The sequence below is a fragment of the Salvia splendens genome, chromosome 9 (assembly GCF_004379255.2).
Source record: "Salvia splendens isolate huo1 chromosome 9, SspV2, whole genome shotgun sequence".
Taxonomy (NCBI): Eukaryota; Viridiplantae; Streptophyta; class Magnoliopsida; order Lamiales; family Lamiaceae; genus Salvia; species Salvia splendens.
This window is the reverse complement of record NC_056040.1, coordinates 19,826,649-19,845,492: the sequence shown is the minus strand read 5'-3', so window position 1 is coordinate 19,845,492 and position 18,844 is coordinate 19,826,649. Positions and strand designations below refer to the sequence as shown.

The 18,844-nt window shown below is 33.5% G+C and overlaps 2 protein-coding genes across 2 annotated transcripts; one reads left to right on the top strand and one right to left on the bottom strand.

Moving 5' to 3' along the window:
- The first annotated feature begins 6,696 nt into the window (after nt 1-6,696).
- On the top strand, nt 6,697-8,162 carry LOC121748699 (transcription factor MYB82-like). The gene is made up of 3 exons (XM_042143191.1): nt 6,697-6,853; nt 6,967-7,096; nt 7,678-8,162. Exons 1-3 carry the CDS (start codon nt 6,721-6,723, stop codon nt 8,003-8,005), a joined length of 591 nt encoding a protein of 196 aa, XP_041999125.1. The 5' UTR covers nt 6,697-6,720; the 3' UTR covers nt 8,006-8,162.
- A 3,610-nt stretch (nt 8,163-11,772) lies between these two features.
- On the bottom strand, nt 11,773-12,411 carry LOC121748703. Its single transcript, XM_042143198.1, has 2 exons — nt 12,000-12,411; nt 11,773-11,791 (listed from the first exon to the last, which is right to left on the bottom strand). Exons 1-2 carry the CDS (start codon nt 12,399-12,401, stop codon nt 11,783-11,785), a joined length of 411 nt encoding a protein of 136 aa, XP_041999132.1. The 5' UTR covers nt 12,402-12,411; the 3' UTR covers nt 11,773-11,782.
- Between the last annotated feature and the right edge of the window lie 6,433 nt (nt 12,412-18,844).

The window sequence follows — 18,844 nt, the reverse complement described above, 5'->3', positions numbered from 1 at the left end:
CATTTAATAATGCTGATTTTCAGTTGAATAATGCACATCGACTAATAATGCACCATTATAGTGTAATAATGCAGATTTTCAGTTGAATAATGCACACCGACTAATAATGCACCATTATAGTGTAATAATGCAGATCATCTGGACCGTTGATGAATGAGATCTAACGGCTCATATTAAGAAGAATAAAGGATCTAAGGGATGAATAGGAAAATAACGCTCCCCTGTATATATATATATATATATATATATATATATATATATATATATATATATATATAGGGGTGTGATAAAATACAAACTCTCTAAAATACAAACTATACAAACTTTAATCATACCCACTTAATACAATTAATCAACGGTTAATATAAGAGATTTTTCTAATGTCAACATTTTGACATCGAAAAATCAGAATTTGGACACCCCCATCGACAGAATTTGTACACTCCGTACATCCCCCCGATGACATAATTTGTACATTCCGTTGACATCGACCCCCGGTGACATAATTTGTACAGTCCGTTGACATAATTTGTACACTCCGGTGACAGAATTTGTACACTCCGGTGACATAGTTTGTATAGTTTGTATTTTAGAGAGTTTGTATTTGATCACACCTCTATATATATATATATATATATATATATATATATATATAGTAGTGATCTAGGGCAAGAGCCCCTTAAACCTATATCTAGAGAACAAATCATAGCCACAAGATCAAGAAAATCAAGGGCTAGTATTAATACATGTAATTTTCTAATTTAAGGAGAAATTAGTTCCCTCAATCACAAATTTACTCCATAATAACAAGGCGGGGGTATTATGGTAATTTTGTAAAAGCTTGATACCAAAATCAGGTTAGGTCGCCAAATTGATTTCATTTGAAAAACAACTGCGATTTCTTCTTCTCTCTTCTCCTCTTCTCTGTTCTGGAAAATTAAAACTCGCCGGAGGAGGTGGAGGGGAGCACGCTGTTGGGCGAAGGAATCGGACGATCCGTATTTGGATTTCCGGTAGTCGACGCTGCAGATGAGGTGGAGTCGTCAGGAAACCCCCATTTGTTTAATTATATAAAATAGACCAAGGAATTCTAGATCCAAATATCTGACCAGCATCATCAAGCAGTTTCTGTGCCTATGAAAGGGACGAGTTTAAAGCAGAGTCTGGAGAAATTGAGGGTTTCTGAGAAGATGAATTTGAAAAAATTGAGCGAAGAAGAGGATGGGGCGGAGAGTGATTCGAGTTCGGATCTGTTTGATTTGCCTAATCATGAATTGGATTTCTTTTCGAGTAGCTTGCCTGTTTATGAGACTAATCATATGGAAAGTATTAGAATTGGAATGCCTATTTCCAGCGCAACATAAAGGAGTAGAATTTTTTTGGGAAATGTGAACCATGCATGAATCATTTTTAGCATCACTCTTAGCATGATTTTACTTCACTTTTATTTACAAAACACATCAATCTTAGTAAGATTTTACTTCACTCTTGTTTACAAAACACATCACTGTTAGCATGATTTTACTTCACTCTTGTTTACAAAACACATCACTATTAGCATGATTTTACTTCACTCTTGTTAACAAAATACATCACTATTCGCATGATTTTACTTCACTCTTGTTAACAAAACACATCACTATTCGCATGATTTTACTTCACTCTTGTTAACAAAACACATCACTATTAGCATGATTTTACTTCACTCTTGTTAACAAAACACATCACTATTAGAAGAACAAGTCTCGTATGAAAGCAAAATCATATGAGAATGTAAATTTGAACTCCTCGAATCACAGAATAACAGCTTGTCCCATTGCATAAAAGCATTCAGCTTAACACAATTCATCAATCACCTTTCGCAATTAAAGGTAGATAGAAAATCCCCAAAATGGTTGGCAGCATTGCATAAGATGCAATTTTTACAATCGTTCATAATTCTAGATCCAAATATCAAGCAGCTACAATTTATGCCCAAAATTCAATCCCGATTCAGATGATCAACCGTATATAAATACACGCGATTTGCAGGATATACATAATACTGTATTTAGAAATAAAATCATGAATAAATCGAAAAGGCAACAATCCGACGAAGATCGACAATTCATAGCTTTTAAAAAAAATTCTTCTTCTTCAATGACGTAATTTGGCTGCAATGACAATTATACCCCGCCTTGTTATTGTGGAGTAAATTTGTGATTGAGAGAATTAATTTCTCCTTAAATTCGAAAATTACATGTATTAATATTAGCCCTTGATTTTCTTGATCTTGTGGCTGTAATTTGTTCTCTAATTATGTAGTTAATGGTCATTTGCCCTAGATTACTACTCTACTATATAGGGATGTATATATATAATATCGTTTAAATTGATTAGGCTAGTATATTACTCCACTATATTTCATGCAAACATTGCCCCGCCAATGAATCTAGTATTTGCCTTTTTTTGTTTCTACACAATAATATATTAAACCCATTTATACTAATTAGTGCATTGAGTTATCATCGAGACACAAATTTAATGTGATTGTGATTAATCTTTCTGGCTTTCTTTCTAGACCATTTTTTCCGTAATTGATGTGTTCACTTTTATTATTTTCTAGTTCTTCTTAAACTTTTCTTCTTTTGTTTTTCTATTTACAAAATATTACTACCTCCGTCCACAACACATGGTCTCATTTTGGCATTTTGAGATATCCGTCCATATATAAGACTATTTTTGTGGACGAGGGAGTATGTTTAACGAAAGATAGCTAATAATCTGTGCATAGATTAATCTATTTTTCATTTTATATTCTATTCCAATCAAAATTTACAATAAAATATACATATTTTAACCATCAAATAAATCTAATAACATTAAATCTCGAATTATTAATAAATGGTGAACATAATCAGCAATATGAATGATTGAATGTTTGAGGAAGAGAGGTTATGGGTGTGGGCTCTTAGTTTTGGGCTGTATTTGAATTAAGCTTGGGCTTAGTTAATTTTTTAGCTGACTTAGTTGGCCCATAGAAATGATAAGGACAAAATTCGAAATCTAATTAACTTGATTAGTGATTTGGACTAAAAGCCTAGCTCCACGTGTTATTTTCACAAATCTCAAAGTAGGTTATTTTAGTAAAACAAAATTATTAAGCCAATTCAAATTAAGAACCAGACCACATATTGAGCAGAAAAAAGAGACTAATTTCATTGGTGGCTTGAGAAAATAGAAAAGATAGTTGTTTTTGCTTTAACTAATTAACCATATTTTGTTAGATTGATACCTATCAATAAGTATTCACATTGAAACTCAAACCTAATTTTGAATATATATCACACAAAAAAGTACATTTATTCCCACCATTTAAACTAAACTCAAATTTCACACCATATTTGAGTATATGCCTCGCAAATTGTTTTGCAGTAGCTACTTACACCCCCATATTTGGTATTGTTCCATAGAAAAACGAATAAATAAGTTTGTGTTTGCAATATGATTAGAGAAGTTTTTTACACCAGAAATGAGATTTGATGTATGGTTGGAGATGGGTCTTAGCCGCATACGGTGACAAATGATGATGGAAATTGGAATTGAAGTCTTCCCTTCAAATTTAATGTTTGGTATCGCAAAATATTTGGAGTTGGAATTAAATTACAATTCCAATTCCAATTCTTCCAATTCCACAATTTGAATTCATATCAAAAGTAAATTATTGAAATTCCGAATAGTTATAAAATTAGACATCTCCACACACAAACTACACTCACTTCACATTAATGTACTCAGTTTTACCTTAACAAAAGATCTTCAATTGAATTATAATTCAATTCCGTAAAATTAATCTAATTCTATTTTCGTATACCAAACAGACTTTTAACAAGAATGATAGTGTAACCAAAAAAAACTGAACTCATTCGCCACAAGTATAAAATTTAAAAACAATATAACAAATTAGGTTTGAGAAAAATGTTGGTTTTTAGATTATTTTTACTCTCACTCTCCCTAAACCTACCCAAACTCGTCTTTGTGAACAATGGAGTTGTATTTTACTCCACCAATTATTGTTTATGAAGTGTTTTATATAGTTTCTATGATAACCACATCCATATGTGGGCTGACTCCTAAACTTAGTTTATTAAGAAAATTATAATCAAATATAGGTCCTTTTTATATAATGCATTTAATTTCGCAAATAGCTGAAATTCTAGTGCTACACAATTTTTTCTCAATAAATTAAATGAGGTGATTGGTGTGTTGGTGAAAATTCAAAGTGGGTGACGATATACGTGGGCATGAAAGGTAGCTAGTTGGAATAAAAAAAATGATAGGCTGCAAAGTTGATGAAGCAGAATTAAAAGAAGAGAAAACATACGCCTGCAAGAAAAGAAGCACTCATGCATGAGGATATCTTATGATGATTCATTTTGTTTTATTAGTGGAATCATATCATTGAGCAATTCATACATACAGCCCCACCCCAACCCTTATTTTGTGATATATATCACCAGTTGTAAGAATTACACATGCTCCTAACCAAAGCTGATTTTTTTAGGGAGAGAGAGAGAGAGAGAGAGAGAGAGAGAGAGAGAGAGAGAGAGAGAGAGAGAGAGAGAGAGAGAGAGAGAGAGAGAGAGAGAGAGAGAGAGAGAGAGAGAGAGAGAGAGAGAGAGCGAGAGAGAGAGAGGAGAGAGAGAGAGAGAGAGAGAGAGAGAGGACAGCCTAAAAGATCACTAAAATTATGATGTGTGTATATTCCATAGTGCAATAATTAGTTCTCACTGTTTGCATCGCATCAAGGGTGTTTTTTTTGCAAGAAAATAGGATTAGGTGTATTAATTTTGATATTGTTTTTCTAATGTAATAGCACAATTCAACAGATTGGAAGTGAAATTGAGTGCATAATATGTCAAAATAAATAAAAAAACAAAGAGTGCTGGATGTAAATGACTCGTATCATTTGTCTCTGTAAGAATCATTTAATCTTCGATTATGCATTATAGGGATGATAGGTCTATAGTACAATTCTAAAGTATATGGAATAAGTTTAAAGATAAAGTAAACTAATTATTAGTTTACACCTTGACTGCTGCAATCAATTAATATTAATGATGCAAAGATTTTAATTTTTAAAATTTTTGGAGATACATGATTATAATACTGCTATGACCAAAATGGAATCACCTGATGATCCCAATTTTTTCATTTTACTTTTCAGATGTGAGTGAGTGGCTACTAAAAAAAGCTGCAAATGTCAGCAGTTATATTCATCAACATCATAATTGGAAAGGAACTAACTTTCCCAGTGAAACTATTCAGCTATGACCAATTTTATTCTCTTTTCAATCATTATAAATAAGAAGCATATATTGATGACAAATTGATTATCATTTCTGATTTACCTTTAATTTTCTAGGCTAAATATCCTAAATTGCACAGACTAGGATAGTTGATCAAACAAATTTAACACCACATACCTACTATTTTGGTGAAAAATAGTACTACTACTAATAATTAGTTAGAGGAGATTGATGCTAAATTTCATATATATTATTTGTAACTTATTCGTATATTATTATTATCAAGTTACTTATAATGACTTCTACAATTTCCTTTACAAGACTATATAAATTTTTTATGCAATTTTAAGTTCTTCTCCAAATAAATTTCACTATAAATAATACAAGACTTGTGTGTTAAATTGGTGCTTCAGTCTCAGCACAAAACCAGCTTATACCACATCCTTCACAAATCACAAGGTCCTAGTTAAATTGTAGTAATACAAAAAATCATTACTTTGAGACTTTATACTAAATTTTCTCACAACATAAAATTTCTTTTATAAAATGAGATTAATGTTTGAATCTTAACTCTAAACGGGTTCAAGTTAGAAAAATCAATCCAATACTCCAAAAAATAGTACTTTCTCCTTCCATAAATTAATGTCCCAATTTGTTATTTTAGAATATCCATAATTTAAAGTTTCATTTTTTTTCATTTTCGGTAGTGGACCCACACTAAGCTAAATCATTATACTCACATTCTATAATGAAACTAATACTATCTAAAAGTGAGACATATGCCCATTAATTTCTCTACTCACTTTACTCCATACTCCCTTCGTCTCATCGAAACATTTATTTTTCGGTATGAAATTTTATATAGTGTTATTTTGTAAGATAAGTAATTAAAGAGAATAAAATAGAGATAATGCACTTTTAATAAGATAGATGAAATATTTCTTAAAATTCGCGTTAGGCTAAAGTTATTTTTACAAATGGAGGATGTACCAAGTACTTATAAAGGCTTTCTACGTAATCATGTATATGAACCCCAAAAAAAGAAGAATATAAATGCATGCACGTCAAGTTCATTGTCTCATTGTCATCCAATAATTGGCAAATCATGCCTTTCCATTTCAAATTTTCTAAAGTTAAACAACATGCATTTCCTTTCACAATTTGTTAAGATTAATAAACCAATAAGAAAAGGGTCCACTTCCATAATCATCCCAGTCAAAATTTATGCACCTGAATTTTATTTTATTTTATTTTATTTTACTTTCCCTTTTTCAAGGGGACACTCTTAGTTATCACAAGATCCATGCATGAATAGGGAACACAATCTCAAACCCCCAACTCTCATAGTATAAATAATAAAGCCACCTACATATATACTACATCCACACACAAAGTCTAAAAAGAGAAACAAAAGCTCAATCTAGAGAGAGAAATGAAGGGCAAAGAGGGAGTGAAGAAGGCAAGTTTGAGGAAGGGTTTTTGGAAACCAGAAGAGGATTTGATACTGAAGAAATATGTGGAGAGCCACGGCGAAGGCAACTGGACCGCCGTATCCAAGAACTCAGGCAAAATTCGAGCTCTTTTATCTTCGAAAAAAAGTCAATTTAATTTTTCCAAATCTATTTTCTGCATTCGCCCCTGACTATTGTCTGTTGACCATGTTTACAACTATGATCAGGATTGACTAGGGGAGCCAAGAGCTGCAGGCTGAGGTGGAAGAACTACCTAAGACCTAACATCAAAAGAGGCATCATGTCTGAAGATGAGAAGGATCTTATTATTAGGCTGCATAAGCTTCTAGGCAACCGGTAATAATTCACTATTTTACTTAATGGATCTTTGTTTATGTTGGACATTTGTTTTAATTCTATGTTTATTATTAAAGCAAACTGAATATACCTTTTAGGGAAATAAACTAGATAGAAGAAAAGGCAATCCTAATCTATCATTTCAAGATCTCTTGGATAAAAAACACATATACATTGCTTTATGGATCATTATTCCCACTTTCTTATCATTCAATTAAAATTGAACGCATAAATTTATTTTAGTATGGGCAATATATTCTAAATTTGGGTATGAAATTTTTGACAGAATATTTGTAGTATACTAAGTTTTTCTTAGGTTGATAGGGCCTTTTTTTTGTACAATAATTTATAGAAAATACCTAAAATTTGATGAGATTATATAACTAAAAAAAATTATAGGGGCTTAAGCCCTTTCACTATCCTATGCTTCAATTGCACACATTTATAAACAAAGATGCACAATTCAATTTTTAATAGTTCGGAGATTTGAATCACCAGGTGTGAGTCTAAAAAATACATTATGACTATATGTAGTTTTTTGTTTGACCGGTCAAACCACTTTTGTTCCTTTTTCCCTATAGGTGGTCGTTGATTGCCGGAAGGCTTCCCGGTCGGACCGATAACGAAGTCAAGAATTACTGGAATACACATTTGAACAAGAGGCCCTCCCGGGCTCAAATTCCCGAACCACCGCCCCATGCGGCCACGACAGAATCTGTGGCCCCGATTCCGAAAATCGAAGGGGGGAATTTGGATGAGAGTAGTAGTGCAACAGATTGTTGGATAGACAAGTTGAAAAATGGGCATCTGGATTTCGAGGCCTACAATTACATGCCCATTTTGGACGATTTGGTTTATTCGGGTTCGTTTGATGAAACAATATTTAATTTCTATAGCTTGTTTAATTAGGGTTATGGGAAACATTTCCAATTTTTCCAATGAGGTTTAGTATTAGTAGTATGCTTATGCTACATGCAAATCTATGTTGTACTCTACTTACCTATAATGTGTGTTTGGTACAATATTTACGATTTGTAGGGCTCGGAATTATGGCCAGTGTGTATGAAAATCAAGTTATTTTAATTTATGAGATGTTTATTGATAATGATATCAAGTTGGATGGCAAACTACACATGCATTTACTCTATGCTCATTTTCTAGCGAATGCGTAAGTGCAATAATTGTAACAGTAATAATATTAGAAAAATAATTATCAAATAGCAATTTAATTCAATAGTATAATAGAATTAAGTGATCAATATCTTTGATAATTTGATATGTAATTTTGGAGCTAGTGTTCCATGTTAATAGAGGCGTTTCATTCTTCTTCTCCTCGTGTGGAATGAAGAAAAACGACCCCAAGAGTGGTGGGCTTAAAACAGTGAAGAATCACCTAACTTAAAAATGTTATTAGTAAAACTTTCGTGATAAATAAAAATGACGAATAAACGTATAAAATCAACGAACAATCATATAAATTAATGAGCAAGAATGAACAAATTAAATGAAAAACAGATTTCCGCTTCTAAAGAAATCTAAAGGATGCATCCACCTTTCTATGTTCACTGTAGCATGAAATCATCAAAGCCTGTGTAGTTTGGACTCAATTTAGTGTTATATTGTAGGCCCAAAGGAAAGAACAAGTTTTCTAAATTAAGTAATTGGAAGATGCTATGGGCAATATTTTATTCTAATATTTATCGTATATGAAGGCATTTTTATCATGATATAAAAATATGTATATATTATCATATCAAATCGTTCTTGTAATATAGTACTCCGTTATACGTAATGCACTATTTATTAGCAATAAAAATATATGCAAGTTTACTACAGGGTAGATCTAGTATAGCTACAGGTCAGTACCGGGATATCGAACACAGAGAATAAGATTTCAACTGGCTATCATATACTAAGCGTCATATACTATTTAGAGACACGGAGTTTTGGGTTTTGGTTTTAAAAACTAGACATAAATAAACAAGTATAAAAAAATAAAATATACAAAGCAGACTAAAGAATGTAGAGTTTTAGGATACAACTACTACGACCTAGTGATGATTAATCTGACAGAACCTTTACCTTATGTGTCTCTAGGATTATTAGGAAAGTCGCGATTCTAGAATAAACCTCTCTCGGGTGCACCTATCCAGTAGATTAGACTCTACTATCAAAGTCACCTTCCAATAGATTAGAATCTAACTCCTTAAGTTCCTAAGACTCAAGCCCTCACAAAGGGCCCCCTCTCTCGAGTGTAGATAAACATATGTGTTGAACTCATTCTTTTTACCACGTAAAACTAGCTATTTCTCGATTAATCTAGTTAAACGGACATAGTTCTAAAGTAGGCCAGACAAAAGAACAATAAAAGCACAAGAACAAGCAAAACAATCACAAGAGCTAGGAAAAAGTTCAATTCAATAAATCAAAGCATGTTCATAATAGTCTTCACAAAAAAACATACAAAAGATATTTAACTACTCATAGACAAGTAGTAAGTACAATAAAAGTACTAGACATGAAAGAAATTGATAAAACCCAAGGTTGAATCTTCAATATTCAGTCTTCTCTTGCCTGGATCTGCAGAGCTCCGCTCCAATGGAAGATGGATGAATTATGTGTGGATTATGGAGTGTAAGAATGTGTAGAGGGGGAAGGAGTGGAGTAGGGGAGACAAATCGTTCGTATTGGGTCGTTATCGGGTCAACCTGATAACGACCTAACCTAATAAGGCCTAACCTGAACCCGACCTATTAAGAAAACTGTAAATCCGAACACGAACCCGACCTGCTACCCTCAAACCTGAACACGACCCGAACCCGAGGTGAACCCATTAACGACACGATATAATATGGGTTGACACGACACGATAACGACCCAAATCCAATATTACACAATTAAAACCTAATATTACATGATTAAATATAATATTACACAAATAAACCTAATTTTTAAACTTGATAAAAATTCATTTTCCATGATTTAAACCTGATATAGAAGAAATTAAATAACTAAAGTAAAGCATTATTTTTAAAAAATAATGAAAATAATATTATTATTTCTTAATGGGTTATCCGTATCCAACTCGCATCCAACCCGAACCCAACCTGAAAGTTTCGGGTTCTTAACGGATCGGCCCAATAAGGACACGAATCCAATAAGGCTGGACACAAACCCATTATTTTCATGCGAATTCGTGTCGGATTATCGTGTCGGGTCAAAAATTGCCAGCCCTAGAATGGAGGCTCTGAGATAGAGAATGATGAATTAGGTTAAGATGTATTTATAGGTGGGAAAAATATTTTTTTTTGATAATTTTCGTGCTCTACAATAAATGGGAGAGATTAGGGCAGCAAATTATTTTTCCCTGAATTTCCGCCAGCTTTGACTACACTGCGCAATATTCGTAGAATAGTCATAACTTTCTCCACAGAACTCCGATTGAGACGTGCAAGATATCCACATGAAGCTCTTTCGAAGATGAAGAGAATGGTATGCATTAATCACTGATTGGACTTCAACACTGCCAGGAAACTCGGCTTGAACTGAGACTGTTGCACCTTGGCCCTTTTTGCACATTGTCTTTTTCTATCATTTATCAACAAACACGTCAAAAATACCAAATGTATAACATATGCAATCTAAGAACTTAATTTGCATGATTGGCATTTAAAATGAGTCAAATATAGTCCTCAAAAACATGCAAAATCCGTGTTTGTCAATACGTTGTCATGAAAATTAAGATGTCTTATCGTATACATACACGACTTGTTTGCAAGTATTCCGTCGTAGGAAAATAATCTTATTTTTTAAATTTTAAATTCTTTTATTCCATTGATTTTGATAAAAATTAATATATATTTTTTTCCTAAATCAGAATTAATCATACAGTCATGAGAAGACTTGCTTAGTTAGGTCATCTCCAACTATTTATACCAAACTCAAACCCATTTTTCCAGTTCTATGACATCAAACAGTAATTCTACTCCAATCATTTACACCAAACTCAAAATCCAAAAGAATATTTCATATTCACCTACTTTTTTTACTTTTTCAATCTTAACTACATATTTATTTAAATTACATATTCACCCCACAACACTTTGTCAATAATTTTCCAAATATAATTAAATAATTTGATACAATTATTTATAATATATATATATATATATATATATTAAATATATATGTAAAATTATGCAAAATTATACATGTAATCATTATGTCACGCTACACTTCTTTATCCCAATACCGCACTGGTCCTGCTACAATTGAGAAACGTGATTGAAGAACACCAAATGCACGTTCTACATCTTTTCTACATGCCTCTTGCCTCATAGAAAAGTATTTTGTCTTTGGGGTACGAGGCTCATGAATTGTTTGCACAATAGTAGACCATTTTGGGTATATTCCATCAGCTAGGTAATAACCCATATTGTATTCTTTGCCTTGAATAACATAATGAGCAGGAGGAGCAATACCTTGAGTGAGATTATAGAAAAGATGAGAGGAATCCATTGATGCCGTTGTTGCTGCCGGGTAATCCAAAATAAGCATGCCGTATCCAAAGATCATAATCTGCCACAACTTCAAGGATAATTGTAGGACTTCCACTACGACCTGGATATGAACCGCTCCACCCCGTAGGACAATTTTTCCATTTCCAATGCATACAATCTAAACTACCTAGCATCCCTGGAAATTCATGTTGCGCACCAATATATAAAAGTCTAGCAATATCATTAGCTGTCGGGCTTCTCAAATATTGCGTTGAAAAAACTTCTATTATTGCACGACAAAAACATTTTAGACTTTTGATCGCGCTGCTCTCACTTATTTTCACATACTCATCACAAGCATCAGATGGTACACCGTATGCCAATATACGAATAGCAGTTGTTACCTTTTGAAGAGATGATTGTCCAAGCCTTCTGGTTCCATCTGGTCGTTGCACGAAGTAGTCATCGTGTTCCTTAACTGCATCCACAATACGAAGGAACAATAGACGAGACATCTGGAATCTCCTACGAAACATGGTTTCATTATACAATGGATTATCAGCAAAATAATCATTGTACAATCTAGCGTGAGCACCCTCTCGGTCACGGTTGATGACAATATGCCCTGGAACTGATCCAAGATATATTTGTGGACTTTGATGGTCACGAAGGTATTGAATCAACACATTGTTGTTGTCGATTCTACGTTGCATATCCTGTATAAATTGGTTGTAAGTGTATATCATATGAGAATTTTCATCATCTTCATCAGAAGATGAAGAGCTAGAAATAAAATTGGGATTCATGGTGAAGGATAGATGAATTTGAGTGATTGATTGATGTGATAAATGATCAAAACATGCCTTTAATTTATAATGATTTTACAAAAGCACAATCCGTGTGCTTTCGATCGTAACCACACATCGGAAATATAGATTTAAATCCTAGCCATCCATTCAAATTCTAGAAACAAAAAAGCACAATCTGAGTGCTTTCAATCGTAGCCACTCATCGCAAAAGTAGATCTAAATCCTAGCCATCCATTCAAAATCCGGAAACAAAAAAAACACAACCCGCGTGTTTTCAATCGTAACCACTCATCGCAAAAGTAGATCTAAATCCTAGCCATCCATTCAAAATCTGGAAACAAAAAAAGCACAATCTGCGTGCTTTCAATCATAGTCACCCATCGTAAAAGTAGATTTAAATCCTAGCCATCCATTCAAAATCCGGAAACAAAAAAGCACAATCCGCGTGATTTCAATCATAGCCACTCATCGCAAAAGTAGATCTAAATCCTAGCCATCCATTCAAAATCCGGAAACAAAAAAAGCACAATCCGCGTGCTTTCAATCGTAGCCATTCATCGCAAAAGTAGATTTAAATCCAAGCCATCCATTCAAAAAGTAGAAAAATCATTTCATATCTATAAATATAAGAAACCACAACATCACAAATATCTCATCTCAGTTTTTATCTTTATCTTTTACTCACAAAATGTCAGTTCGTAAAGAAAGTTATACAGAGAATGAAGACATATTTTTGTGTAAAGTTTATATGGAAATTTCACAAGATCCTAGCATAGGCACATCACAATCAGCACAACGATTCTGGCAGCGCGTGGAAGATGGATTCAATCAAGCTGAAGAAAGAGATCCGACTTGGCCAGAGCATACGCAAAGATCTATGCAGGCTCGTATTCAAGCCATCGAGAAAGCAACAAAAAAATTCCATGGATGTATCTGAGCTGCTGAAGCAAGAAATCGAAGCGGTGCTTCAAATGCAGATATAGTGAGTGTTTAATCATATTTTAATGTTTCATTTTCTCTTTGTACATGCGATTAATTGATTATTATTATTTGTAGATGAATGAAGCCATGCAAATGCTCAAGACAGATTCAAAATACAAATCGGGTTGGAAATTTTCTCATGTTTGGGAAATGATTAAAAATTTTGAAAAATTTAAAGATTGTGCAGGGAGCTCTAGACAACAAGCATCAGGTGGGATACAAAGTTCTGATTCAGAAAGTCAGGCTCATACTTTGCATGGCTCACAAACTGTGTTCATTTCCTATGAGCTGTGATGATGGCGAGGAACAAATCCTTGGCGGTTCTTCTTCATCAAGGCCTATCGGGGTGAAGAGGGCTAAATTAGAGAAAAAGCAATCTGATAACTCGGAATCAATTATTGCTACTCTAGAAAAACAAAATGAGCAATATACTGCAGGCATGAAATAAGCAAACGATAATATGTATATGTTTTTGAAACAACAAAAGAATAGCCATGATCTCAAAACTATGAAGGAAGAAAATAAAATCATGGCTATGGACTTGAGCTCCATAGTCGATCCTGATAGTCGTGCTTATTTTCAAGCCGAGAGAAGACACATTTTACAAAAAAAAAAGCTCAGCAACAAGAACAACCAAATGACTATGCAACTGGAACATATCCTTCGTACTTCGATAATATATGAGGTTTTGGTTTTGGTTTACTGGATTATTTGATTATGTTTTTCATTTTGTTATTGTAATTTGTCGTTTGTCTTTATTTTAGTTTTATGTCGTTGTAACGTAATTTCCATTTGTAGGACGTGTTATGTAATAGGAGTACTTTTATTACTAAATATTGTACTATTATTTAATTTATTGTATTATAATATTAAATGCTAATATTACAATTCACACTCAATAAAATAACTAATACTCAATAAATTATATTAAATATAATTTCACAAATCACACAAAATAAATAATTAATACTAATAATTTATATAAAATAAACTAAATATCAATTAACTTTTTGAACTAAATATTGATAAAACCGTCCTAAAACAATTAAATACTATGCATCATTACATTTATACATATAATAGTAATTAATTAGCCTATCTCCGATTCTCAAATCCAAAAATAAATACTCCACATATGTTTAATTGGAGGTGGTTTAATTAGCCCATGCCATTAAATATATTCTAAACCTAATTTTCTCTCTCTCTCCTAGCGTTGCTATCGTCTTCTTCCCCTTCTCTGCATCTCAAAATTTCCTTCACAACTTCTTCAACCATCTACAACTCTCCACAATCATTGCTTCCATTCAAAAATACAAAGGATGAGGGAGCTAAGTGCAATTTCCAGGAACTTCAAAAAGTGAAATGTAGTAGCTACAGTGCTACTGCATCTTTGGTGTACCACTATTCAAAAAACGGAAAAAAGGACGATTGGGAATGCGATTCGCAGCATGGTTTGAGGTGTTTTCAACTGCAACTTTGGGTTTTTGGGATGGTTGGAGATGCCCTTATTTGGCTGATGTGAGAAAATAAATCTACTCTTATGTCACACTCACACAAGAGGCGAACTCCAGTATATATATTTGGATATATGGTGCATCGGTCTTAATTAAATCATAACTATATTGATAATATATATATATATAGGAGAGCGTTATTCTCCTATTCATCCCTTAGATCTTTTATTCTTCTTAATATGAGCCGTTAGATCTCATTCATCAACGGTCCAGATGATCTGCATTATTATACTATAATGGTGCATTATTAGTCGGTGTGCATTATTCAACTGAAAATCTGCATTATTAAACTATAATGGTGCATTATTAGTCGGTGTGCATTATTCAACTGAAAATCTGCATTATTAAATGACACGTGGCACCAATCTAACCGTCGGATGACAAAATCGTGGGGCTGAGATTAAAAAGAACAAAGAACAAAAGATACAAAAAGGAAATGAATACATCCCTATATATATATATATATAAAAGGGAGATGATCAAAATAAAAATGCATTTAAATCCAGAAATGCAGCCCAAATCTTGACCCTAGGATTAGATGATCTAATGGTCAATAATTAACCAAAAACACGAAAGGTCATAATTAAGAAATTTTAGGTCATATTATAATATTTGGGTTTAATGTCATGCTAAGATCATTTTAGGTCATGCTTTGTTAGCATGACCTAAAATTAACTAACTATGACCTAAAAGTGCCCTACGTGTGATATTGTTCTGCGTTTCTGTATTTAAATTTAGTTTTGCATAGATCAAAACCCATATATATATATATATATATACATATATATAGGGTCCCTTTATATGCACAACACCTCCTTAGTGTAGAACTAGAGACCAAATACTAGCCATTGGATCTAATTTTTGATGGATGAGATGCGATATTGTACAAATAATTTCTGTCATTCATCCTAAGAGCAATTTACTTCATACCAGGGGCTGTTTAGTCATAATACACTATTATAAGTTATTTTCATTTCTCGGGTGAAGTTATTTGATTATAAGATGAAGCAATGTAATTATAAGATGGAGAAATTATATCATAAGATGAAGTTATTTATTTTGGACTATTCAAATTTTGGCTTATTTTAACCAAAATGTTTCCATTTCTCTTGTGAAGTTATTTCATTATAAGATGAAGTACAATGATTATAAGATGAAGTGATTGAACGACGGTAGTGTAGCAGCGGCGGTGGTGGCACACTACATCGGGGCCGAGTTGCAGGTGAAATTCAACCCGAGACTGACCTCGAGTCGGTGCCTGAACAACAACGCTGTACCGCGAGTAGGGAGAGCCGAGGCGCGGCGTTAGGAGCAGAGTTATGGCGGTTACCGACACCGGATGTCACGAATCAAGGGTGGCTATAAGTTGCTGAGAGGGGAGATTGATGAAGAGGATTTTTCGGATGGCTAGGGTTTGAAATTGGAGATGGGGATGAGAGTGAACGAGTTTGAGCAAGAGCAGATAGTGAGAGAGAGACTAGACGTGAGTGAGAGGGGGAATGACGGGTGGCGTGCCGCCACTCGTCGGCGAAGGCAGAGGCACTGGAGAGAGATGCCGTGAGCGAGATGTATAAGATGGAGGAGGGAGGTTTTAACCGAAATGTTTCCATTTCTCTTGTGAAGTTATTTCATTATAAGATGAAGTAAAGTTATTATAAGATGAAGTGATTGAACGACGACAGTGTAGCAGCGGCAGCGGTGGCACACTACATTGGTTCATTTTGAGCGAGAGCAGATAGTGTGAGAGAGAGAGATAGGCCAGACGTGAGTGAGAGGGGGAATGACCGGTGGCCTGCCGCCACTCGCCGGCGAAGGTAGAGGCACGAGAGAGAGAGGCAGTGAGCGAGAGGTAGGAGATTGAATACAATCTTGTATGCTGATTTTTGGGGTGAATCACGTATAGAAATAACCAATCTTGTATGTTGGTTTCCATTAATACCCTTAAGCAATTATTTTGTGAATAAAATAATGAAATTATGGTAAATTATATTTGACCACAAGATTATATCAGTCAAGATCAGATTATAAAAATGGGTGTACAGGATTTGTTCTCTAGTTCGGCATTTAAAATTGGTTCGACATTGAATACAATCTTTTATATATATATATATATATATATATATATATATATATATATATATATTCCAAGCCTTGGTTTGGTTTTTCCAAGAAAGGAAAGGGAAGATTCTCAAACGGAACACTTTGCCAATCTTTAATGAAGATTTATAGCATCATTCAAGTAAATACAGATTAAGATCGTAAAAACATAAGCTTGTAATATAGCTAAGCCTAATTCAAGACCAGTTAATGCAAGAACTATAAAGAAAGGACCTGTAGTGTATAACTAGAGAATAAATCACAGCCACACATCTTAATACTCCAAATTAATCTTATGGCTTACATAATCTTGCAGATTTTTACAAAAAATAATAGCCCAAGGGCATTTTCGGAATTCAACGCTGATCTCTCCCAAATTCAAAGCGCGATTTCTAACAAATTCTGTAATTCAAAGCGCGATTTCTAACAAATTCTGTATTTCACGGCGAATCAGACAATTCTAGAGGCTTTCACCGCCGATCTCTTTCATGACTATTTTATTTATTGATTGAGCTGATTTTGAGTTTGTTTAATGGTTTTTAGGTTGGATTTTCATCTGATGCAGCTATTCTTTGCTTGCTTGCCGTCGTTGGGTACCACGTTTATTCATCTAATCTAAATAGCATCTATTCGAAGTGATCGGCGAACTCCGACATGGAGAGTCTGGCTGAGCCGCCGAGGTAGCGGTGTATTGCTGCCACTGAAGTTGAGGAAATGAGAATCGATTAGAGAAGAAGACTTTGTAAATATAAGTGAATTTTGTTATTGTTTTTTTTTCCTATAAATCTTTTGGTCAGATTCATTGTAAGATAAAGAAGAATAGATGTATATTAATATGAGCACAGTATGTGTTTGATGAAATGTCACAGTGAGTTCATTATTTGTTGCTCAACATATCAATACTGCTATTTACTTCACTCTTGTTTACAAAACACATCACTCTTATTATGATTTTACTTCACTCTTGTTTATAAAACACATCACTCTTAGCATGATTTTACTTCACTCTTGTTTACAAAACACATCACTTTTATTATAATTTTACTTCACTCTTGTTTACAAAACACATCACTGTTATTACGATTTTACTTCACTCTTCTTTACAAAATACAACACTCTTAGCATGATTTTACTTCACTCTTGTTTACAAAACACATCACCCTTATTAAGATTTTACTTCACTCTTGTTTACAAAACACATCACTCTTAGCATGATTTTACTTCACTCTTGTTCACAAAACACATCACTCATATTCGGATTTTACTTCACTCTTGTTCACAAAACACTTCACTCTTATTCTGATTTTATTTCACTCTTGTTCACAAACACACATCACTCTTATTCTGATTTTACTTCACTCTTGTTCACAAAACACATCACTCTTATTCTGATTTTACTTCACTCTTGTTCACAAAACACATCACTCTTATTCGGATTTTACTTCACTCTTGTTCACAAAACATTCACTCTTGTTCACAAAACACTTCACTCTTATTCGGATTTTACTTCACTCTTGTTCACAAAGCACTTCACTCTTATTCGGATTTTACTTCACTCTTGTTCACAAATTACATCACTCTTATTCGGATTTTACTTCACTCTTGTTCACAAAACACATCACTCTTATTCAGATTTTATTTCACTCTTGTTCACAAAACACATCACTCTTATTTTGATTTTACTTCACTCTTGTTTACAAAACACATCACTCTTATTACGATTTTACTTCTCTCTTGTTTACAAAGCACATCACTCTTAGCATGACTTTACTTCACTCTTCTTTACAAAACACATCACTCTTACACCAATTATTATAGATTAAAATTGCATAAATAATCCAAATACCA